This window comes from Cibotium barometz, chromosome 20, assembly GCF_041138505.1.
Source record: "Cibotium barometz isolate CiBa-2024 chromosome 20, ASM4113850v1, whole genome shotgun sequence".
NCBI lineage: Eukaryota > Viridiplantae > Streptophyta > Polypodiopsida > Cyatheales > Cibotiaceae > Cibotium > Cibotium barometz.
Window position 1 is genome coordinate 29,815,636 of NC_141065.1, and position 24,574 is coordinate 29,840,209.

The 24,574-nt window shown below is 47.8% G+C and overlaps 1 protein-coding gene across 1 annotated transcript in view; it reads left to right on the forward strand.

Annotated features, from left to right (window-relative positions):
* The first annotated feature begins 536 nt into the window (after window positions 1–536).
* The window catches only part of LOC147627770 (metal ion-binding protein), a 130,553-nt gene continuing 106,515 nt past the window's right edge, over window positions 537–24,574 (forward strand). The window contains exons 1-3 of the mRNA XM_086814735.1: window positions 537–1,388; window positions 14,667–14,798; window positions 14,911–14,982. Of these exons, the coding sequence (XP_086670861.1) occupies window positions 1,236–1,388; window positions 14,667–14,798; window positions 14,911–14,982 (357 nt within the window). The 5' untranslated portion in view covers window positions 537–1,235. The remainder of the gene's footprint in view (window positions 1,389–14,666; window positions 14,799–14,910; window positions 14,983–24,574) is intronic.

A 24,574-nucleotide genomic window follows, 5' to 3' on the forward strand; every position in this document is an offset into this window, starting at 1 on the left:
GGTTTAATTTATAAAAAAATTGCCACATTTGACAATAAGGAATGGTGGGTCAAGTGGCTTAGATGGACATATCTATGGTGGAGGTTATCGGTTCAAGTCCATGCTGGGTCCAATTATTCAAAAACTTTTACATGTGAGAGTGTCCAGATCAGGCAGGTGGATGAGATTTGGCTAAATCTTCATTGCCAATGCTGAGCCCTGGCAATGGTCGCCATACAATGTGTGTGAAGCTAAAAAGTGCATGACCACACTTTTTACACAAATCAATGTACGTCATATTATTAGCACTCCTTGGCGTTTGTGAAGCCCTCCTGAGGCTCCATCTTTGTTTTCGACTTGCGTTGTGAAAATATGCTTAAACTTCTTTGTTAGTTGAGAATGAGATCTAAAAATATTTGAGTGGGACCATGATATATACTTCACGAGTGTGTTTCATGAGGCATGGCTTAACCTCTTCACATATTATATATATATATATATATAATAGAGAGAGCTCTTTTCTTTTATAAAATAAAAAGCATTTTGGAGCCATGCCTACAATATATTTTTCTTTTTTCAAATAAAAAGCATTTTGGAGAGATATGCCTCTTGGACTTTGCGGAAAGGTTACTCTGAAGATGGACGGACGAGATGGTGGTAGCGAGATTTTGCTCAATGAGGTCAGCAACAATGGGCGCGACTCACGAGAAGAATGCCTAGCTCGGAATCCCGAGCTGATGGGGATGGGCGGCGCGCCGGCGGCTCGGGGTGGTTTGGTGAGTAGGCTATGCTACGCTAGGCCCCACAAGTCGACAGTTTGCAGAAAGACGAAGAGGCGCAATTTTCTTGAAAGATAAAAAAGATAATATTCCCTAATACCAACGCATCATGCTCCCTTGCTCTTGCAGTCAAACGAGTATTTTTTTCTTCCGCCTCCGCCAGCCCCTCCGCCTCCGCCAACGCCAGCGCTGAACGCATCACCACCCTCCTTTTTCTTTATGGTAAAAGAAAATCGGGAAAAAGAACACCATATTCAAACGCGTGTCTACCCTCTTTACCCCCGCTGCTCCGCTCTCCCTCTCCTTCCTTTCCTCATCTGCTCGCCTCCTTTTTCCGCCGCCCGGCGTCGCTTAAATTTTCAATCACGCTTCCCTTGCTCCGCTCATATCACCTTGCCCTGCTTGCCTTTCTTGTGTGCTCTGTTTATAGGGCCTCTGCAAACATTTTAGAGAACCACGGCGCGTGTGTTATGAGAGATGTCTGGGACAACAAGGGAGCCAGAGTACGTGATAAACAGCAGAGGAGGATCAGTCCTTGGAAAGAAAACCATTCTGAAGAGCGATCATTTTCCCGGATGTCAAAATAAACGACTTCGACCTCAAGTGGATGGCGCTCCTAACTATCGTCAGGTGCTCTCAACAATTCTTTGCTTTTGTTTTGTGTAGCAAAGGATGTTTCGTAGGTTTTTTTGTTCGGCGCGCTTGTGTTTTTTGGTAGTGTGTGTGTGTGTGTGTGTGTGTTGGAGAGAGAGAGAGAGAGAGAGAGAGAGGAAGGAGGGGTGCACTTGACCTGAGGACGCATGAACCTTGAACAATTGGCAAGCCTGTGTATGATACCATGTTTCAAGAATCATGCAATCCCTTTGTCAGATGGCATTACCGGTTGACACTGGCCCCGGGTACTCTGGCACCCCTATCTTCCTCAGTTCCATCCACCACAGCTGCATCATCACCCCCACCTCCTGTATGCCCCGCCGTTCTGCTGCAGGGACTCCTGTAGTCACCTTTGGTGTATTCTCCGCTTCAGATACGGCCTCCACCACCTTTGCTTCTTGGCTTTCCAGCCTGCTGGCGCCGCCCTCCAACCTTTCCGCCTCTCCACCACATTCCTGCTCCACCTCCACTTCCTTGATAACACCACAGTCCACACTACATTTTCCATCCCACCGGCACCACTACATCTTCCATCTCACCCTCGACCAACCCCACCGCCACACCACCTACCCTCACCTTTGAGTCTCCGTCATCTCTGCCCTCCACCACTGTGCCGGCTTAACCCACCAATGGCCCCTCCAAGAGTCCTCATTTGGTTCTTCCCCTCTCTCCCACTCCCTCCAATCGGCCCACCTCCCCTCCTTTACCAGGATTTCCATCTCGTGTCGTTGTCGCTGTTGCTGTCGGACTGCATCTCCGTTCATCACTGAAGCCAGTCCTGACCCACATGGGACGTTCTTCCCTTTACTCGGCTTCCCAATGCTCTGCATCTTCCTCAGCCAGCTCGTGCTCGACGCTTGGTTCGGGCCCTAGACGAGATATCTCTGGGTATTGGGACGCACGCAGAGTACCTCACGAACTACTTCTTGCTCCTCTCCCAGAAATGACGACACTTGCAGTGAGCTTACGATCAGGTCCAAAACATCTCTGAATCCACTTGTCCAATAGTGGGCAACAGCTATATAAGTTATGGAATGGAAAGCACCATAAAAGCACGCAATGAACCTCGTTGCTTTTCTTATAAACCTGCTGTCTAGCCCTGTATTCCCTGTTTTCAGCACCTGGGCAGCCCATAGAAGCAACGATGATGTCTGGAAACTTGTACAAAAAGGCGACCAACCTATGTAGGCATGCATGCTGCCATAGGCGGCTGTTTACAGCTTTGTCCAGCCCTGTGCGTCAGTGCTTCAGTCAAAAAACAGCATGTAAGAAGGATGCTTTTCAGCCCAGGAGCCTCAGATATCAACGATCAGCACATGTGTTCTTTCCTAGCAAGCGATCAGCCTTGAAAACCCGCTCGGAGAAGGCGAAGGTTCTAGCGGAGGTAGGCAGTGCGCACATGTACAGGCTGCATAGAAAGAGGGCGCTTTTCAAAAGCTTGATGATGGTGATGATAACGATGAAGATGGTCTTCACACACTCCTTCATGATGCTACAAGAGAAGTTCAAACCTTTTTATACTTGAAGAGGGCTTTGCTTTTTGCTAAAAGCTTAACCAAGCTTTTGCTTTTGCCTTTTTCCCTTTGCTTTCCACTTTATGATAAAATTTTACTTAATTTTTGTCAAAGTTCTTTAACTTTGCTTTTCTGACTTCAGGGCCTTGCTTTTTGACCCTGGAGTTGCTTTTAGCTTTTTGGTCCAGCTCAGTCTCCTCTTGCCAGTGGTGCCCTTGGCTCACGGTAACCCAGTTTGACTTTTTGCTTTTTCCTGCTTTTTGACCAAGACTGGTACTTTTTCTTGAGCAAACCTAATGGTCCCTGTCCCCATGCCTTCTTCCACCTGTTTGGTGTCCAGGCAAGGGTTCTATCATATGAAATAGAGCTCGGAGGGCCAAATAGTTACATTTCCTCCCTCTTATATCGTAGTTGTCCTCAACTGCGGAATACAAGTGTTCCAAGTACATCCATATGTTCGAAGTATATCCATGTGTTCGAAGTACATCCATATGTTTCAAGTGTATACATATGTTTCAAATATTTCCTAGTACTAGCCTTGTCGGGTGACATATGGTCTTTTCCCATATTTGTGGTGTCATCTGCTCATCTGGCAACATCTCAATGCCTTCTTCAACCGATGGCTTTGTTCTTGATGGTACTTCTTCATGGCTTGTCACATGTGTTGGATAAAATAAATGCATACTTACCTTGTGCAAAAACTAGATAGAAGCTAGTCAACAAACAAGTATGCATCAATCGCATCTACCGGGTATTCAAGGTACTGGGCAGGTAGTTTGGAGCCCAGTGGACTATCACATGCCAAAAATCCAAGCATTGACCACACCTTAAAAACAGCACACAAAGTCAAAGAATTTCAAACATACATCAGTATGCAGTGCACAAGTAATGATCCTCTTGTTCGTGGATTATCTTGTCTGGTTTCATCGGAAACCGTGCTGAGCTATCTTGCTCTCGAGGAAAACTGCTCAAACTATCGCTCAAGGCCATTTGGTCACTAGGACAACCCGAGAGTTCATCAATAGTCATCTAGGCCATCTGGTCACATTGACCGTCTGGCTATGAAATTCAATATAGTCATCTAGGCCATCTGGTCACAATGACAAATCCAATACAGTCATCTAGGCCATCTGGTTGCAATGACCGGCCGATTGTGAAGTCCAAGATTTCTGGCATTGTTGCCATCCAGTGGGTCATCTGGCATTGTTGCCTCCCATATACAAATCTCGTTTTGGCATTGTTGCCACCTAAATACAAATCTTGCTCCTTGGACTATCGGGCATCGTTGCCACCGAAACTAGAGCATGCCCAAGTAACCATTGTATAGGCAGAATAATGATCAATTCCAGTCCAATATATGTACAATGAAGAGGGCTTGGGGTACAATCCCTCCCTCTTGAATCTGTCTTGATCACAAGACGTCTTATATATGTCTGGACCAACTGGTTCCTTGTAAGCTCGAAGTATCTTTGAATAGTCCTTGAAGTACTCCTTTGGTATCCATTTCGCATCCATAGCAAATAATTCTCACAGAATGAAACTCAATCTGTTATGGCTCTTCCACCCCTGGTGGATCCTCCAATGCAGGCTCCTTTGAGGGTAATCTTGTGTCAAATCCCCATAGGATCACCTCGTAGAACGCTCCTGATACAAGACTCGAAACCTGTAAACAAACCAAACAAACGTGAAGGGGGTGCAGGCCTGACTCACCTCCCAACCTTGACAGCCGTGGGCAAGTCCACAAGTCTTGGCTGTCCCCACCGAACCACGAGCTGAGCTAACTAGATGGATGTACCAACCAATCTCTACCTCTCGTGACGTCCCATACCGCCACGAAGCTACCCTCGCGGGCCTTGAGATTGTTGCTGGCCTCGGCTGCATAAAGTAGGTGCACGTCTGCACTAGATCCAGGCTCCTGACCATAGAGCTCTCACAAAGACACGTGAGACTCTATGAACTAATGACTAACCTTGGCCACCCTTTTATAGGCTTTTGGCCGATCATCGGGTGTCCACACTTGGGCGCCTGCCCGTCAGTCTATCCCTAACTCAGCTCGCCAATCAGCCTGCCTAGCTCCAAGCTTCCCCAAACCTCGAAGCTAGTCTTGTGTGCGTGTAGCACATGGTAGATACACACTGTGCACATGACATACTCCCCTTCCTCTAAGAGCTCACTAAAAAGCCAGGGTAATTCCTCTGAAGGGTAGTCAATGTCTTCCTTGTAGCGTCAACAAAGAGATGGAGTTTTGTAAAGCCTGCATCTGCGCGGCGACTTGTGCTTGACGTTCCGAGAAAAAAGCTTCGAGAGTAACTTTAAACTCTTGGAAATCTGATTTTGAAACAAAATCGTCGAAAAGATTGCCATCGGTGGCTTCCGTAGCCGACAGGTCTTTACTTTCGAGAATGGGCTCGAACTCGGATTCTTGGGTTGACATCTTGGAAAAGTTTGATCTTGCACAAAGAAGAGTGCTAGAGAGCTTGAGAGCTTGAGAGATGTGTGGCAAGAAGCCTCCTTGAGGAGAATTTATAGGCTTCCCCAAAAGCTTACTTAGCTTTTGCTTTTGTGTTTTTACATATATATATATATATATATTCTAAAAAAAAAAAAAAGAACACCATAAAAGCAAAGCATAGGTGTTTTTAAACCCCTTTCTAAGTTGTGGGTTTATTAAAACCCTTGAGCGTATGTTGAAACACCGAAAGCAGAGTGTGGCGGGTTAGGGGGAAAAAAAAAACAAAAGTTAAAAAAAACCTCCATCCGGCAACTTGCTTTTCACTATTTCCTACGCCATCTTCATGCCACCCGTCCGCCTGCTTACGTGCGCCGCTTGGAGCGATGCTTTACATGTCTGCGCACGACTGGTACCCGCCTGCCTACGTGTATCCGCTTGCGTGCACAAACACGCCCAACTGCCTGTGCGCGCCTGCGATCAGCTTGTGTGTACAGGTCCGACTGCAAGGGTGCGACTGAAGCTGCCGCATGCGCACAAACTTGGCCGCCTGCCTACATGCGCATGTCCTCCGCTTGCCTTCTTTGCTCATAAAAGCTGCAACCTTACAAGCGATACAATCACACAGGCCTCATAAACACAGGTGTTACTTCTCTCTCTCTCTCTCTCTCTCTCTCTCTCTTTCTTACATACAGCCGACAGGCTTTTACTACTTCTCTCTCTTCCTCAAACTGTTTACACAGTTGAAAAACACATACAACCCTTCTTCTTGCAAAGCAAACAACCCTTACAAGATCAAAATCCCCATCACGGGTTCCTACGATGCAAAAACAATCATGCTGAATTTGAAAAAACAGCAATATACACTGAAAAACAGCAATCTTCTCGAACTCATACCTTTTCTTTGACCTCTTCTTCTCTACCTACCGACTTGCTCGTTCTCGAGGCTTGCTCTGATACCACTGTCAAATCCCCATAGGATCACCTCGTAGAACGCTCCTGATACAAAACTCGAAACTTGCAAACAAACCAAACAAACGTGAAGGGGGTGTAGGCCTGACTCACCTCCCAACCTTGACAGCTGTGGGCAAGCCCACAAGTCTTGGCTGTCCCCACCGAGCCACAAGCTGAGCTAACTAGATGGACGTACCGACCAATCTCTACCTCGTGATGTCCCATACTGCCACGAAGCTACCCTCGCGGGCCTCGAGACTGTTGCCGGCCTCGGCTGCATAAAGCAGGTGCACGTCTACACTAGATCCAGGCTCCTGACCATAGAGCTCTCACAAAGACACGCGAGACTCTATGAACTAATGACTAACCTTGGCCACCCTTTTATAGGCTCTTGGCTGGTCATCGGGCGTCCACACTTGGGCGCCTGCCCGTTAGTCTATCCCTAACTCAGCTCGCCAATCAGCCTGCCTAGCTCCAAGCTTTCCCAAACCTCGAAGCTAGTCTTGTGTGCGTGTAGCACACGGTAGATGCACACTGTGCACATGACATCCTATATGTATGGTTTCCATAAACTGACATGGAAGGCATTATGTATCCTCCAATGATCTGAAAGGTCCAACCAATAGCATACATGGTTGATCTTCTTGGTGACCTGAAAAAGGTCCATACACCATCATTTCCTGACTTTGGCAATCCAAAGATAAAATCCATGGCAATACTCTCCCATATAACATTCAATGGGTGCAATAATCTTGCTAGCTTTTGTTGGTCAAACTTGACCTTCTGGCAAACCAAACATTCTAGAACGTATAGCTTAATGTCCTTTCTGCTAAGCCAATAGAAGTAGCTTCTCCTAAACTTGAGTTGTAGTCACTTTTGGCCTCAAAATCCTTTGTCTCATATAAACAGGTTTGCATCATAAGAAACCTCTTTTTAATGACAGAAGAAGTCACCAAATCTTCATTTTGCAGTCTGTTCCAAAACATCTTTGAAATCCTATTTGGTAGCATAAAGATTCTTCATCAAAATAAAATCCATTGGTAATCCATAGAAACTGCATGGCTTAGAGGTCTCCAAGATAGACGGGCCTTGTACTTATCCAAAGTACCATCTGCATGAAACTTGACTTTGAAGATCCATTTGACATCGATGACTTGTCGATGTAAAGGCCTTGGTACTAAATCCCATGTATGATTCCTCTCAATAGAGGACATCTCGGCTTCCATAGCCTGTCGCCACTGTGGTCGGGCTCATCAATCGTCTGCAAAGTACTCATAAGAGCATAATTCACTGTGGGAGTGGGAATCCGAGAAGATCTCCTCAGACCGGATGAAGAAGTAGAGACCTGGTCATGCAATTGACTGTCAGAAAGGCTAGAATCTCGAAGTAATTGCTGGACCCAACGGGGTGGACCAGCCTTCCTCACAAATGTGGAAGAGGAAGTATCCGCAGCTGAAATGGACGCACCCGGGGCAGCCGGGGATGAAGAAGGGACGTCCGAGTGTGTGGGAGATGAAGTAGAGGCTGTCCAGACTGGCTGAGAAGTTTCGGAAGACGGTCCAGCACTCTGTATGGGGCTGGAAACAGCAGAAACAGGGGCTGAAACAGTAGCAACAGTGGGCTGAATCGCTGCGGAAGTCACTGGAGGCACAGAGGGTGATGAAGTGCCTGATGGGAGCAAAGAAAATTCACCGATATCGGGCGGAAATGGATCAATATCCTCAGAAAACTGCATGGGTGAAGAGGAATCAACTCCAAAGAGGGTCTCATCAAAGCGAGCATCATGAGATATGATGATGTCCTCCAACGCAGGATCCCAAAAGCGGTATCCTTTCGACTTCGAACTATATTCCGTAAAGATCATCCTCTTCGACTTCGGGGAAAGTGTAGTCCTCTTTTGACCTGGCACATGTACAAACGCAACACAACCGAAAACTCGTAAGTGTGAGACGGAGGGCTTATGTCCAGAAAACGCCTCCTCTGGTCTTCCCATCAACAGCCTTTGTGAGAGAGCGATTGATGAGATAAACTGAGGTAGCCACAGCTTCACCCCAGAAAGAGGGAGGAAGACTCGCATGATGCAAGAGGGATCGAGCCATCTCCTTCACTGTTCGGTTCTTCCGCTCCACTACTCCATTTTGCTGAGGAGTATAAGGAACAGTCATCTGCCGCTGAATGCCGTTAGAAGTAAGAAACTCATCAAAAGGTTCAAACTCCCCACCATTGTCAGTGATGAAACTTTGCTTTGAGATTGGTTCTCAACCATTGGAAGCCAAGACCTGAAATTGGCAAATGCATCACATTTGCGTGCCAAGAAACACACCCATACCTTCCGTGTGAAGTCATCCACCAAGAGCATATAATAACGGGCCCCACCAGGGGACTCAAGCTCCATAGGGCCAGCCAAGTCTGCATGGATCAACTCAAGTCTCCGAGTAGCTCTATGTGTAGCCTCTTCTGGAAAGGACTCCCTGTGATGTTTCCCCATCATGCAAGAGGAACAAATGTGTGGGAGAGCTTTCAACTCTAGAAGTCCACTAACAAGTTGCTTGGAATGAAGCTTTTGCAGAGCGGCAATAGGCACATGACCAAAACGTGAATGCCACAAAGAAGTATCTTCAATAGAAACTAAGGCATGGGAGGGAGAGAAAAGCTGATGAAGATGAGATTCCGAGGAAGAAATCTGAGAAGAGAAGTTGGTGATCTTGTAGAGGCCTTCATCATGAACACCATTAGCCACAACCGTAAGAGTCCTCCGATCAATCACCTCAATCACCTCATCATCGAAATAAATGCCAAGTCCCTTCCGAGCAGCCATGTTCACTGAAAACAAATTCTTCGAAATACGTGGCACATGTAAAACATCATGTAAAGTAGTAGAGGAACCAAAAGAAATGTTACCAACTCCATGGACAGGTAAGGAGGAGTCATCTCCAATGCGTACAGAAGAAGAAAGTGGCTTGTAATCCTCCATAATGTGAGAATGTTTGGTCATATGTGCCGAAGCGCCGCTATCACCAATCCACTCAATTTCTTCATGTGTGGCACTCACCTCTGCATTAGAAGTGATCTTTGTGACCACAAGGAAGGAATCCTGTGAAGAAACAGGAGAATCTGTAACTACCATGTATGCCACTTTGGCATTGCCCTCCTTTGGAACCTTATCCTTGCCTTTGTCCTTGGAATCTTTGTCAGCATCTTTGGAGGTGTCCTTGGCTTTGTACTTGACTTTGGCGGCTTTGGAATCATTACGCTTTGCAAAACACCGAGCCTCCGTATGGCCAGGCCTGCCACAATAGGCACACTCCTCTTCTTTGGAACCTTTGGATTCCTTAGAACCCTTGCTTTTGCCCTTCTCGCTTTTGTTGTTGCTGTCTCCTTTGCCTCCTTTGAACTTGCCCTTACTTTGGGCAACAAAAGCAGAATCTGTCTTCCCTTTGCCTCTCAATAAACATTTGTCATGTAAGTAAGTCACAACTTCCTCAAAAGAGGGTAGAGGCTCATGGAAGTAGATGTGATCTTTGAAAGAGTCAAAGGATGATGGCAGCTTACCAAGCAGTTTATGGATCGGGTTGTTGATCGAGCTCCCATACTCCTCAAGCTGCCTCTTGATCCTTGTGAATTCCCCAATCTTATCAATGATATTATCTGAGCCACTGATGGTAATCTTCTCAAGATGCGCCTCCAACTTAGCAATCTTCACAGAAGATACTCTCCCGAACCTCCTCTGAATCTCATTCCACATCTGACTGGCATCACTCCGGGAAGATATGAATTGTGCCTGGATAGATGGTGTCATACAATGGATGATGATGAGACGGGCCCGTGCATCCAGAACTCCATGAAACGTGGGATCCACCAAGTGAGGAGTGGTGACAGAGGGCCTTACACCTGCTCCTTCAAGAAGAAATTGCGCATAAAACGACCAAGTATGGTAGTTGGTAGCAGTCAGCTTCATGGAATCACTCACTTGAGGGGGTGAATAGGATGGCACATGGGAAGGGGTTGGGATGAGGGTTTGTGGGAGGGGAGAAACAAGAGAAGTGGTGGTGGTGGGGAATATGGAAGGAAAAGAAGCAGGAATCTTGGAATAAGGTAGAGAAACAGGAAGCTGGGAAGAAGATCCCTGTAAATTTGGGGCTTGGGATCGGGGAGAAGAAAAGAGAATCCGCGAGTGAGAAGAATGACTATGACCAGAAGCCATATCTCCGATAACGCAGCAAAATCCTCCTCTTCAACAAAGCTGATAGGATAACGCAACGAACTCCTCCTCGAAAGCTGAGTGTAGCCAAGAGAAAGGAAGGAGAAGAAGGGATGGGAGGGTGGGAAACCAAAAAGGAGAGGTAAGAAATGACTCCCCTGGGTTAAAACCCTGTTGTAGCACCAAAATACGGGGCTGAGATCTGAAAACGCAGCACCTTTGTGGAAAACGCTGCACCTCTGTGGAAAACGCAGGTCCACAGCAGAAAACGCAGCTCCTTTGTAGATGTAGATGCGGTGGATCTTTGCCTATAGCAGTAGATGTAGAAAACGTTGCAACACTGGGCTGAGATACCATGAAAGAATGGCTGTAAATCAGAAAAACAGCAAATAGATCTTGCAAAGAAACACACGTGCAAAAGAACTGAAGTAGAAAACTTGTTATCTGCTGAAGTAGAGCACGAGGGCTGCTTGTAGGTGCATACAACCAACAACAATGGCTGAATAATGAAGTGCTAATGATGCTAACCCAAGCCACCTATTTATAGGTTGGACAAGAGCTGGTCGGCCAGCATAAAAACAGTGGGCTGGCCGACTATGCAAAAAATACTAGAATAATGTCTAAAAAATAGACAAAAATAGCAGAAAAATATCTAAAATAAGATGAATGCGTGGCCTCATAAATCTGGCCAGATACATCATGAAATATGCACATATATGCCCAATCTGGAGATGATAATGCCAACACGGTCTTTGATAATAACTCGTCCGCCCATTGTGAATACGCACAATGGGTGGACAAGTTGTGTCCATGATCGACTCTATCAAGTAATTCTAGGATTCCATAAGAGATGGGAAAGTATCTCAAAGGATTTTGTAACCCCACACTTCTAGAGTAATTGCTTTGAATTCAAAATGAAAGTACAAAGATACCTTTTGTAAAAAAAAAAAAAAACCTTATTGGTCTCTTCCACTCCACACTCGGCTACTTTCTGTTGTCTTTGTTGCTCATACTTTGAGAGAAAGGAGAGGGGGGGGGGGTGCGGGTTGGTTTGGTGCCCGGTGCAAGACCACTTGAAAGTTGAGGTAGCCCTGTACAAGCAGACAACACACTACTCGAGGGGGCTAGAAAACTCAATCCTCTCTATGAACTGCGAGCCATCCAGTCTCGAGATTAAAAGGTGCTATGAAAGGTTCTTCGGGGAGGGAATGAGCACTTGCAAGGTAGGGAGACCCACCGCTCGGACTAAAGTCGGCATGCCACCATTTCCAGGATTTACGATTAGTTAATGAAAAATAGCCACGATGCTAAATACAACCACGAAGGGCTAGATACAACGTCGCCTCATACATAGGGCAGGGAACAAATGATCAAAAGTTTGAGAAAGATGGACTTCTCCTCTGGGTGGGCACTCTATGAGGAGAAGGCTATCTCATACAGGGGGAGGGGGGGGGGGGGACAACCACACAGGTGGTCTGTAATGCCAAATGGGATCACCGCCTCTGTCAGTGAGAAAAGGGCTAGGCCACAAGAGCCTCAAGAAAAGCTTCCCGCCGCTTCTGCATGTGGTCAGAGCCACCTTGCAACTTTCCCCACTGACCGCGGAGGGTATGGATGATGTCAAGCCAAATGCTTCTGATGGACTCCGCAGGCGGAGTGTGGGTACCCTCGATGGCTTCGCTGCATCTAGCTCGCCATATGTGCCAGGCTACAATGCTATTGCAAATCTCCCATCTTTGACATGAGCTTGGTCTCCATTGGTCAGTAGATGGGGCTGTGACTGGTACTGCCAAAATGTGGAGGTCAGAAACCTGAAGGGCTCCTCCTCATAAGCCCTGACAACCTCAGCCTTTGTGGCCCAAGCAATGGTGCCCCATGTAATGATCCGGGTCGAGGCCCTATCCGTCGTGAATATGCGGAAGGATTTACGAAATTTACAGGCATTTATCAATGATTTACTGGATTTTTAGACTTTTGGACGAGTGTGGGCCTGACTGGCCATTGGTCTAATCGGAAGGCCAGATAATGGTGATAGTAAATGCATAGATGAAGACAATACCAGCCATGGAAGCCATTGTCTGCCTTCTTTTGTTTCCCCAAGGTATTATACTCTATTAATGTAAGTGATGAGCTGAAATAAGGCATCTATGTGTGTTGCTGGTGGGCTACAAACTTTGCGAGATTGATGTGATGTGGAATGGAGGGTTTGACAAGAGAGCATGATGACAGCCTTTAGGTTAGCTCCAATCAAGAGATCTGAGATTGATTGCCCAGAATGATCTCAATACATGGGTATTGGTTTGATGAATGAGTCATGCTATAGATGCACACCTTCTAGCCATTCCTGCCTCTACTGCTGGTTTCATTGGAAATTTTTGGCGTGAGAATACCACACGCAAGCATGTAAAATCTGGCTGTCTGTCAAGTGCAAAAATGTCTTTTTGCAGCTCCTAACTTGTGTGGAAAATCATAGACTTGGTCTTTTCAAGGTTCTCATTACAAAAGGGGTGCAATGTATCCAAAGTAAATACAATGTGGTAGGAAATGCAAGGCCTTCCTCTAGAGCTATCAATACAAAGCTAGAAATATGATTTCTAGCACAAATGTTACATGGTGAGTGCCGGACTCACACATTGCATGTATGAAAATGATGGTCTGTTGCCTTGACCTGTTAGGTGCACATTGGCTTTTATGGGCCGCCTAGAGCTGGAAGTGTCCACATGGCCTGCTTTGAACTTAAGCTCCTACACCTTTTGAGTATTGAACAACAGTGAAGCCTTGGCTTTTAAAACTTGTTTCTCATCCCTTCATTCTGTTAGAAATGTTCATGACATGGAGCATTTCATACGTCAGAGGTTTTATCCACTTTATCTATGATGTGCTTCTTTTAAGTTGCCACATGGCCTGCTTTGAACTTAAGCTCCTACACTTTTTGGGTATTAAACAACAGTGAAGCCTTGGCTTTTAAAACTTGTTTCTCATCCCTCCATACTGTTTGAAATGTTCATGACATGGAGCATTTCATACTTCAGAGGTTTTATCCACTTTATGTATGATGTGCGTCTTTAAAGTTGCTGAACTCTTTTCCACAGTCTCTAACAAAGCAACAAGGCTCTTAAGAGGTAGGCCATGCTAGACCACTTGTCATGTGCTCATGCAGAAGTCCACGAGCCATAAAAGGGGTGCCCACATGCTGATGTCTAGCCCAAAAAAGATGAAAGCTTGTAAAAAGGTCCTAGCGCCAAAACAGAGTGTGAAACTCGTTAAAACACGGGGGGCCCACCTAGTAACTTAGTCCTCTGACTTTAATAAGTGTGTACAAACACAATAGGAAGCCCTTGTGTAGACTTTGCTCTTATGCTTGTATTTTCCCCCAAGCTAGAGGGACTAGCCATGAATGTTGCCCGTGCTGACAAGGCGTCACATATCCATTCTCTTGTCTAGGGACCTGTTCCGGGCACCATCATGAGGTTACAGTTTCTTGACATCCATGTGAATTAGTAAACTTAGAGTGTATGTGACGGCTGGCGACACCAGATACACCTACAGAGGTGTACGAAACCTCCTCCTTGGCATTTCTCGCCATATCAAAAGTACCCAATCTCATTAGAGCCACATGGAATCCATTGGTAGAGCCACATGGAATCCATTGGTATCCCTCTAGGTTCTTCACCTCATGTGACTGCTCTCAAAGGATCTCATAAACACAAGACATATAACTATAGCAATACCATGGCTTCTCTAAGAGACTTTAGGCAATGGTCCTTTTAGGGCTTCAGTTCGTGGTAAAACTTTTATGGCGTCCGCTTCATATTTTGTGTCAGTTCTGTTCTAGTGTCATACTGAAATTTTTGGCTTATTGATGAGTGACTACACCAGAGGACGTGGTTACTTTTTGGTTTTTAATCTTTTAATCAATCTCCAATGGTCTACCTGGCTGTTCAACCAATGCAGATCCAAAGAACAAAAGCAGCTGTCTTATGTGATAACTATATTCAATCCCATCTACTTTTCATTATCATACAACCCACCACACCTTGTTTTTACAATCTTTTTACATCCGAGGTGAACTGTTTTCAGTAAAAGCATGTTTGACACACACAATAGTGATTTACACACCCCTTTGTTTGACACAGGTTGGCTCTTTGCCTGTTTATGGAGTAGCAATCCCAACAATTGATGGCATCAGAAGGGTGCTCGACTTAGTAGGAGCAGGCAAGCATGGGTCTAAGCAACATGTCCTTTGGCACAATCTTCGGGAAGAACCTGTAAGATTGCAAGTTTCTAAACAGATTCATATTAGAGTCTCTCAGTTCATTTAGCTAACTATATGGATGGAACCTATATGATTCAACTCTTTTTGCTTTACTGATTTTGCAGGTTGTTTACATCAATGGCCGACCATATGTTCTTCGTGAAGTGGAGCGCCCTTTCACAAACCTTGAATACACAGTGAGTTTGTAATATATAGAGCCTTGAAAACTTTTTAAACCACCTCTTTTTGTTTGTATCAAGTATCAGTTTGTACAGCAGTGAGAGCTTCCGAGCATGCTGAGTTTTTTTAATCTTCTATCAATCAATCAAGCTTGGCATGGACCATTTAATTTAGACTTTAGGATGACGGTCCAAGACCCCCTACTAGACCTTAGGGTAACATGTGAAGCTCTTCAAAACTAGGATTTGAACCCATCACCTGCATGTTTCTTACTAGACACTTAACCACTAAGCTTTTTGTTGGTTATGTGATACAAAATGGCGTGGTGGTTGTGTGTGTGTATGTGTGTGTGTGAGAAAGAAAGAAAGAAAGAAAGAAAGATTTTATTAACGTCTTCCAAAAGACCGAACTCGGCCTATGAGACAAATCGGAGTACCTGTATGGGGTATCCTCTGTCATCCCAACAAAATGAAAAAGTACTGAATAAAAAAGCTGAATCTGGGTGTGCAGGGGATGGAGCTCTATTACTAGGAGAATGCAAATCTATATGCATGGAGTATACAATCATGATATGCAACCTAGCTAGCTCCATCCTGTACCATACTGGGGGTATAAAATGGTATACATCAGTGAAGGGGGTGTCCACAGCTCCCTGAAGAACATGCCTGGGTGTGCTCTGAAGCGAGCCAGTCGCTCCGCACCCTCTCTGTGAAACTGAGCTCTGATCTCTGTCATCTCTCTCTGGTATAGGCGTGGTGTCCGAAAGCCAGGTGTCCTTTGTCTCCTGCGGGCTCTAAGTGTCTCTGCTCTCTGGAGAGTAATTCCCTGCCGTGTAGGGGCTGGGAGGGGTATGGATCTCTGAAAAAATGTAGTAATCTGTGTCTGTCGCCCCCCCTCTGGAGCTGTCTGAGCCCGAGAGAGAGAGAGAGAGAGAGAGAGAGAGAGAGAGAGAGAGAGAGAGAGATTTCACTGGCTGATGATTCATTTATGTTTCTTAAAGCCAACAAAGCCAATGTTGAGAGAGCAATGGCAGCTTGGTCTTTGTTTGCAAAAGCTTCTGGGTAGTATATAAATACCCAGAAGTCAACCCTTTTTAGTTGCACAGAGAGAGATTTACAGGAGCTTGGCTGGCAGGGTCATGTGCTGCTGCGTGGGACCATTCTACGTCACTTGGGCTATCTGATCAGGGTGGATGTCACCAACAAACAACTTTTAGAATGGATCTGAGGCCGTATTGGGGATAAGTTTGTGTACTGGAAGTCTCAGGCATGGCCGTTTCACACCCGGCTGAAAGTGGCACAGGTCATTCTGCTAGCTATGCTTTCTTATTTCTTGCCCTGACTTCCTTGGTCTCGAAAGGCTTTGACAGCTCTCACCTAGCCGCTTTGATTCATGTTGTGGAAAAAGAAAGGCAATAATCGAGGGTTGACTTGGGTTTCATGGAAGCATATTACCACCCCAAAGAGATTGGGAGGGGCAGCTTTGTTGGATGTTTGGGTACACACCTTCTTGCTTGTAGGTGGACTTTACTTCAGGCTATGTGTGTTGATTCCCAGCCATGGATAGACATGACTGTTGCGTTTGTGGCGGATGTGGGTATTGTGTATGGGAAGACCTAGATTGTTGCATCTTGGTGGGATGTTCTAAATGCTTCACAATTTGTGCGTGTATCTGCATCTCCTCTGTTGGATCATTTGGTTAAATCATGGCAGGAGGTGTTATGGTTCACTTCTTGGAGACCTCCAGATTCTCGTCGAGATGAGAACTCCCTGCTTGCAGTGGTGTTGGCCACCTCTCGTGTGAGACAGCAATTCAATCGTATTGCGAGACTGGGTGTTGTGAGGATGTTTGATACTTTGTTGCCCGGGCGGCTGTGAATGTTATCATTCTGCCGTGCTCGTCATAGATTTCGTGTGCCTTGAGGTTACAGGTGTATTTGGTTGCAATTGCACCAACAAGTGCAGTCTCTGGGGCGCCTTCCTAGGATAGATTCTTCTCATGCATGGGATGATTAGGGGTTGGGTTGCAAAACCAGGCTGTTGAAGGCTTCCGCTAATGTTGTATATCATCTTTTGGTCCAAGAGAAGAGGTGGCTTGCAGAAAAAGCTAATAAAGTATGGAATGTTTAGAAAACGGCCTCCTGGTGGAAGCGCATCCTATTCTGTGGTTGGTATTCCAAGCTTTCTTTTTCAGGGCAAAGTGTTTATTTGGCGAGTCATGGTTGGGGGCCTACCTTTGGCCACTGCCCTTCGGCGTCGGAGACTTTCGAATGGCAAGTGTTTCTTTTGCTAGACTTGTCGAGAATCTAGTTGGCATAGGATTATTTCTTGCCCAGTGGCTCACCAGATATGGGAGTTCATCTCTTCATTGTGAAATGGTGATTGGACACACTTTGTTACCCAGGCAGTGGGTATTTGGACATGATCAGCCCGGGGGGAACAATCAACAAGATGAGGTCTTCCTTGTTTTCTTTCGATGGTTGGGTCTTTGGCATATTTGGCTCATGCGAAATGCTTTCATCTTTGATTCACAATCAGGGGTGAAAGGTCATGTCCAGCGTGTTCGTGGTCTATTGCTTCGGCAAGTTTCTTCTTTGATTGATGCACATGTTATCACCTGGGCACAAGCTGACCCTTGGTTACATGATCTTCGTATGGTGAGCATGCCTCATGTGGCCTTTTAGTGTGTGCGGTCTGACGGCCTCCATGTACATGTTTGTATAGCTGGTCATGCGACCTTTGCTTTATATTATATTTTCGTAATCAACCATTACGAAAAAGAGAGAGAGAGAGATTTTATTTTAACGTCTACAAAAGGCCAAAATGACCTGTGAGACCAAAAGGATTACATCATGTCCATGGAGTATATCATCATGGGTACTGAAATGAAATGAAAGAAATGACAAAGCTAAAATGCTAGAGCTGATCCATGTACAAAGAGCATAGGCTTGCATATCATCCTAAGATATCCCGCATGGGGTGTTGCAACATTGCACTTAGAGTGGTGAAGCTGAGTTGGCATGAGGGAGCCCTGTGATGGTGTAAAATGAGAGAGAAATGAAATGATATATTAACGTCTCTAAGAGGCCATAATGGCCTATGAGACCAAAACTGAGAGTACATCTGAAGTTGGTGTCTCATCAAAGAGAACAACTAAATGAGACTAAAAAGTACAATAAATTGATTGTCTTACAGTTATAAAAACAGAATTGTAAGACTCCGAGATGATACTAAGTAGAAAATACTGGAAAATGTATATCAGGTAGATCCATGTATGTTGATCAGTTGAAGTGTTTCCCTCTCCTTAGATCAAGTATCTCCGCCATGGGACTGTCTAGAATGGAGAGGTCGTAGAAGCAAGGTAGGCGCCTCCGATGTTGCCGAGCAATAATGGCTCTGATCTGGCGATGGTGAGGATGCCGTGGTCGGGATCCTGGTGGGCGTGGCCGACGAGCACGACATAAGATGACTGCTCTATCACTGGTGACTCCCTGGGAGCGTGGTCGGTGCCCTGATGGCCCAATGGAGAAGGTATCAGGAGGTGTGTGGGTTGGGTTGCTGGTGCTGGTGCCGAAGAAATTTGTCAGGGTCCTCTGTCTAGGTACATCATGGCTCGGTCTCGTGTCTGCCAAGAGGGTCTCTTTGTGTCTCTTGAGCTCAAGTACGAACAATCCCAGGCATCTCTGATCCTCAAACTCCATGACCCTGCGTAACGGCCCAAAACCCTCTCGGAAGAGGCAGTGATATCTCCCTTGGATCTCATAATAGACTGTACATCGGCAAATGTAGTGCTCCTCTGTCTCTACCTCCTGGTAGCATAGCTGACAAATGCGGTCATCCAAGATCTGATGCACATATCCATGTACGCTGGGCGGGTGAAAATCATCTGGTGAGCGGTGTAGAAAATGGCTCTTGTAATGAGCCATTTTCGTGCCTAAGGGCTCAAGGGGGCTAGTCCATGTCCTCTCTGTGTCCACTCTGATGATATCCATCTTGATCACGCGGTTTTGCTCTGAGCGGGTGAGATCCAAAAATGGACAATCCAGACTGTAGTGAAAGGGTGGTAGTGCCTCTATCCGCAAACCTTGTAGGTCAAACCATGATCTCATCTGAGCGTACCAGCAATGAGTATCTCCATCCTTTGCCAACTGTATGGATGAGGTCAATGCCAATCGGGAGTACCTTTGCTGAGGGAGCTCCCATAGCCGCTGTAAAAAGGTAACTGCCTGGAATAGGGCCTCGGTCACTACTGGTGCGGCACCCAGCTCAGCCCGAACAATCTCATGTGGTAGTGATGATTTGCTCCGAATCATGCGGGCAATCATCATAATCAGTGGTCTCTCCATTTGCATCCATCTCTCATCCGTCCCTCTCTGAGATCTATGATGTATGGTGGGCCCCCAAATTGGAGCTCCGTACAGGAGGGTTGGTGTGACAAGTGTATCAAATAGCCACAATTTGGTGCGTGGCTCCTGAAACTGTATGTGTGCACATTGCCTCTCAAGTGCCCCCAAGGTTGCATGCCCTCGAGCTAATCTAGTTGCTGCTGCCTCCTTCAGGGAGAAATGCGGTCCTGTGAGAGTAACTCCCACTCCCAAGTAGACATATGACCTGATGTACTCAACCGCCTCCCCTCGGAAAGTGAACTGAGGCTCTGATCTCGTCACCCATGCCTGTGTGGTGTTAAACACCATAACCTTGGTTTTTCCAAGGTTCACTCTATCCACACGGAAAGCCTGTAATGCATCGAGGTGTCTCTGTAATCCCTCCGGAGAGTCTGAGATTTTTTTTTTTCCTGAGAAAAGATCCTTTCATTAGTTATATAAAAATGCCCGTAGGGCTACAAAAGATCCTCTCCTGCTCATAAGAAAACAGAGCATAGATCCAAGCTAGGCAGCTAGGGAGACTCTCCCTAGGTGCAGAAAAGTACAAATATCAGTACAAAGACTGAGGGGCTATATCATACAATAGGAGGGGGGAAAAGCCAAATAGGTGGCCTCTAGTGCCAGCGGGGGAACCCGCGTGTAGGGTATAGAAGGGGCTGCTGCGCCAAGTGGTGTGAAAGGCCTGGCGCCGCAAGATCGCCTCATCCGAGTCGCCCCGAATGCGGTCGTACTGTCCTCGCAGGGTGTGGATCAACTCCTGCCAAATCTCCCGAACAGTCTTTGCTGGTGGCTCTAGTCTCCCCTCAAAGGCCCTGAAACACCGGGCTCTCCAGGTGAACCAGATGGTGAGGCTGCTGAGGAGCTCCCATCGTAGATCCCTCTCCTGTGTCCAGCCGGCGGACGAGAAATCCGGTGAAGGAACCAGGTGAGGCTGACCCCTAATGAATCTGATGGCCTGGCTGTCCTGCTCCGTCTCATAGCCCATAGCAGGCCCTGACGAAGTTAACCAAGCAGCGGCACCCCACGTGTACATACCCTCTGGAGAGAGGGGGGCTAGAATGCGCAGCATCCGCAGCCAAATCTGCTGCGCCTGAGGACAGTCCCAGAGGCAATGTCTCTGTGTCTCCATAGGGTGGCCGCACCGGATGCACGCCGCCGGAAGACTGCTGTAGACAAGCCAGGTGCCAACTGCAGAGCCCCTGTGGGCGACCAGCCACTCGAAAGTCGAGATCCTGCGTGCCTGTCGACTAGCCCAGAGCCTGGTCCAAAAATCCTCCAAGAACTCTTGTGAGAGTCCCTGTAGCCGCCAATGCTCCGATGCTGCTGGAGAGACCATCCTCCTCGCGGTCAAAATATGTCGCCCCAACCGAATAGTATACTGGAAAAAGGTGATCTCTGTGGCCTCGGGTGATGCATAAGGATCATGCCACTCGTACTCGCCAGGGTCCCACTGGAGCCGGGCCAAGGGGCGCGCTGCATATGCCCATATGCGCCAATCAGAGTCCACATCTGCAGGGTCTGGGTCAATATGCCACTTCTGAGAAGCGGCGGCCACTACCCGTATCCTCTGAAAAATGCACTCTGCAACCAAAGGCGACTCCACCTCCACTCTCTGAAGTCTGCCCTCATCCTGGATCTCATAGTAGAGGCATCTACCATCCTCAGTGCAAGCTCTGACAGCAATCAGGATCTCCAACTGTGTAAAGGCTCCCATCCACCGTGGGGCCACTGGCTCGAGAGGCGTGAACCACTACTCTGTGAGTGCCTCCTGAATGTCATCCCTCATAATCAGCCCCCCTCTGAAGTGACTCAGCCTCTCCACCTGGATCTCCTCTGGGAGATTGCAGAAGGCCTGCCAGTCTCCAAAACTACGAGCTGGGCCTGCCGCCAATGGTCCCCAGGCTAGACGAGGCCGAGAACCCAGCATATGACCCTGCTCTGTGCGAACTGTTGGGCTCCTGATGAGCGGCTGTCTGGCCCGCTCCTCATCACAAGAAGGAGGTCTCTGAGAGAGTCCCGGTCTCAGCAACTCCCAAGCTCGCAGGATGCTCAAGGCAAATCTGTCCTCCCATCCTCTACTGAGGCCTGTCCTCCTCATCTCTATGAAGATCCATCGTATCTCTGGTGCCCAAGTGCCCCTTGCTGGGGGAGCCCGAGCCTGCAGCCGTTGCAAAAGAAGCTCTTTCCAAGGCTCAGCGCCGCTTGGAAGCAGCCCCCGAACAATAAGCTTTCCCAATAAGGCTCTACTCTGATCAACTGGATCTATAATGCCCAAGCCCCCCTGGGCCAGCGGAAGTGTAATAACTGCCCTAGCGACCTTAGCCCGGGCTGGCTGACCATCCCGCCCAGACCAAAGAAAGTTCCTGATCAGCCTCTGTACCTGGCTGATTGAAGAGCTCGAGAAGATCCAACAAGACGTGATGTACCACATGGTCGGTAAAAGCACCTGATTCGCCACCACCACCCTCCCAGCCAAGGATAGCCGAGCTGTACTTCAATACAAAAGCTTCCTCCGAATGCTGAGAAGAAGCGGGGCAATCTGCTGCTCAGGTGACAAATCTAGTCCAATCTGGCATCCCAAATACCGCACTGCTGTGCCAGGAGGAATCCATCGAAAACCTGGGTCTGGGCTCCATGCCGGTGTGGGAGCGCTACTGATCCAAAAGGCCACTGTCTTGCGCCAATTGATCAATGCTCCCGAAGTTGCACTAAAAACCTGAAGCGATTGCTCTGCCCTTTGAAGATTGGCCTCCTGGCCATGCAAAAATAAACCCGTGTCATCAGCAAACTCAGCATCGAGCAGGTCCTCCCCTCGGACTGGGAGCTGGAGTCCTCTCAAACGAACCTCCTCTGCCGTCAAATACATGCTCATAGCCTCAGCAAAGAAGAGAAAAAGAAACGGGGCGAGAGGACACCCCTGGCGGATTGATCTGGTCAACTCAAAACTCGGCCCCCATCCTCCTGCCATCAGCACCTGGCTACAAGCTGTGGAATATAGAGCCGCCACTCCTCGAATCCAAACTGGCTCAAAGCCCAGGCGAAGCATCGTGCCCTCTAAGAAACTCCAATCGACTCGATCGTATGCCTTCTCAAAATCGAGAAGCATCACGACCAGGTCCTCACCGAGAAATCTAGCTCGGGGCGTCGCCTCCCAGAAAGTGAAAATGTTGTCAAGGATACTACGCTCCTTGACGAATCCTGTCTGGGTAGCATGAATCAACTCCCCCAGGAAGGGCTGGATCCTCAAACTCAAGGCCTTTGCTAAGACCTTGTAGACAGTATTGAGGATTGTAATAGGTCTCCAATGCCGAATATCATCTGATACTCCCTCCTCCTTGGGGATAAGAAAGATCAAGCCCTCTGAAAAGCTCTGTGGCATCACCCCAGTGTCCAAAACATACTGAAAGCCCCAGCGGAGGCCTGGCCCCAAAAGGTCCCAATAGCGCATAAAAAAGGCCGGCGTCAATCCGTCCTCCCCAGGGCAACTATGGCGCGGAAGGGCTCTCAAGGCCTCAGCAAGCTCAACCTCTGAAAGAGGCTCACCCAGAACTGTACGCATACGATCTGTGACCCTCCTCTGCACATGGGCCCACACAGTCTGTCTGCAAGTATCCCGAGCCTCAGTGGCTGGCTCCGCTGAAAGCAGGTCTCTATAGAACTCAGTGGCAATGGCTCTGATCTCCCCGGGCTCAGTGGCTACCGATCCGTCCTGCCTCTTGAGCTGGCGGACTCCTGCTCGAGCATGGCGAGGTCCAGTAATCTCAAAAAACTCCCCAGTCACTCTATCACCAAGCTGCGTCCACTGAGAGGCCTGGCGACGATAGTAGAACTCATGTCTCTGCTCCTCTGCCTCTCTAACCTCTTGGCATGCCTGGCTCAGCTGGGACGCCACCCACTCACATGTAGGTTGTTGCTCTTGAAGGCGCTGAAGCGAAGCAAGGCTACGTCTCAACCGTCACTCCCGCTCGCGTGTCTCTCCCAGCCGTGTTAAGGCTGCAGCGTGCAAAAAGGAGCTGAGCTCGATGAGTCCCTGGGCACACTGGCCTGCTGCATCCTGGTCAGAGCTCTGGCTATCATGCCATATCCTCTCAATGTCCTCAGCGAGACTAGGATCTGTAAGTATCCTCTTTGGGATCCTCAACTGCAAGCTGGTCTCCCGTGTCCTCTCCTAAGTGTCAAGATAACTGGCGCATGGTCTGAAAAAGAGGTGCCAGCGAGAATGCCAACGGAGCCCCTTCGCTCCCCTAGCCTGTCGCCCACATAGAAGCGATCAATCCGTGATAGATTAGTCCCTCCCTGCCGGCGATCCGATCGAGAAAAACTAAGACTGTCCTGAGAGCGGGAGAAAGCCTCATGCTGCCATGCATCAATGATCCTTAGTGTCATGCAAAATCGCTCCCAAGCTGCAAGCTCCGTGCCATGCATAGAACATGATTGTCTCCCACCCTATCGGCCGGGTCCTCAAGCATGTTGAAGTCTCCCCCAACACACCAATGTGCGGCCTCTGGCAATGCATACGTAACCTGGGTCCAGAACTCTGCTTTGGCACTAGCATGGTTGGGCGCATAGACATTGAGCATGCCAAAGAGCTCATCATGCATCCTCAGAATGACATACTGTGCTCTACCAGGCACAATGATCCCGCGATCCACAATGGCCTGCCGCCATGCATCCGCAATGACCATACATACTCCTCCCTGCCCACCCAAGGGGCCAAACCCTGCAGACCAAAAGGTGTCCCATCTACCAGACATCACCGAACCGTATCTCCGGATCCTGCTCTCACCCAAATGGTGCTCCTGCATCATCAAAATATCAACACTGCCCCCAACCAGGCATCTCTGAAGCTCCTGCCTCAAGCAACCACGATAACGTATATAGTGTGCCGCCAAGGCCCTGTACATTCCATGAGATGATCCTCATGGATGACCTGCTGAGGTGGATGCTGTCTCAGCCGTACAGCGGGCCTTCGCAAGCGGCTTGGATGGAGAATAGTCCCCATCCGAGCGGCTACGAATCTGCCCACCCGGTGTGCTGCAAGAATCTCGGATCAGGCGCCAGTGGCTGTGTCCCATGGCGACTGCCTCCCGCTTAGACAGAGCAACCTCTTGTATGCATACATATCCAGGGTCGCGTGCTAAGTCTGCCACTATGCGAACCACCAAATGTCGAATCCCGGAGGCATCCACACTCCCGGGATCAAAGAAAAAATGAGCCAACTCCCA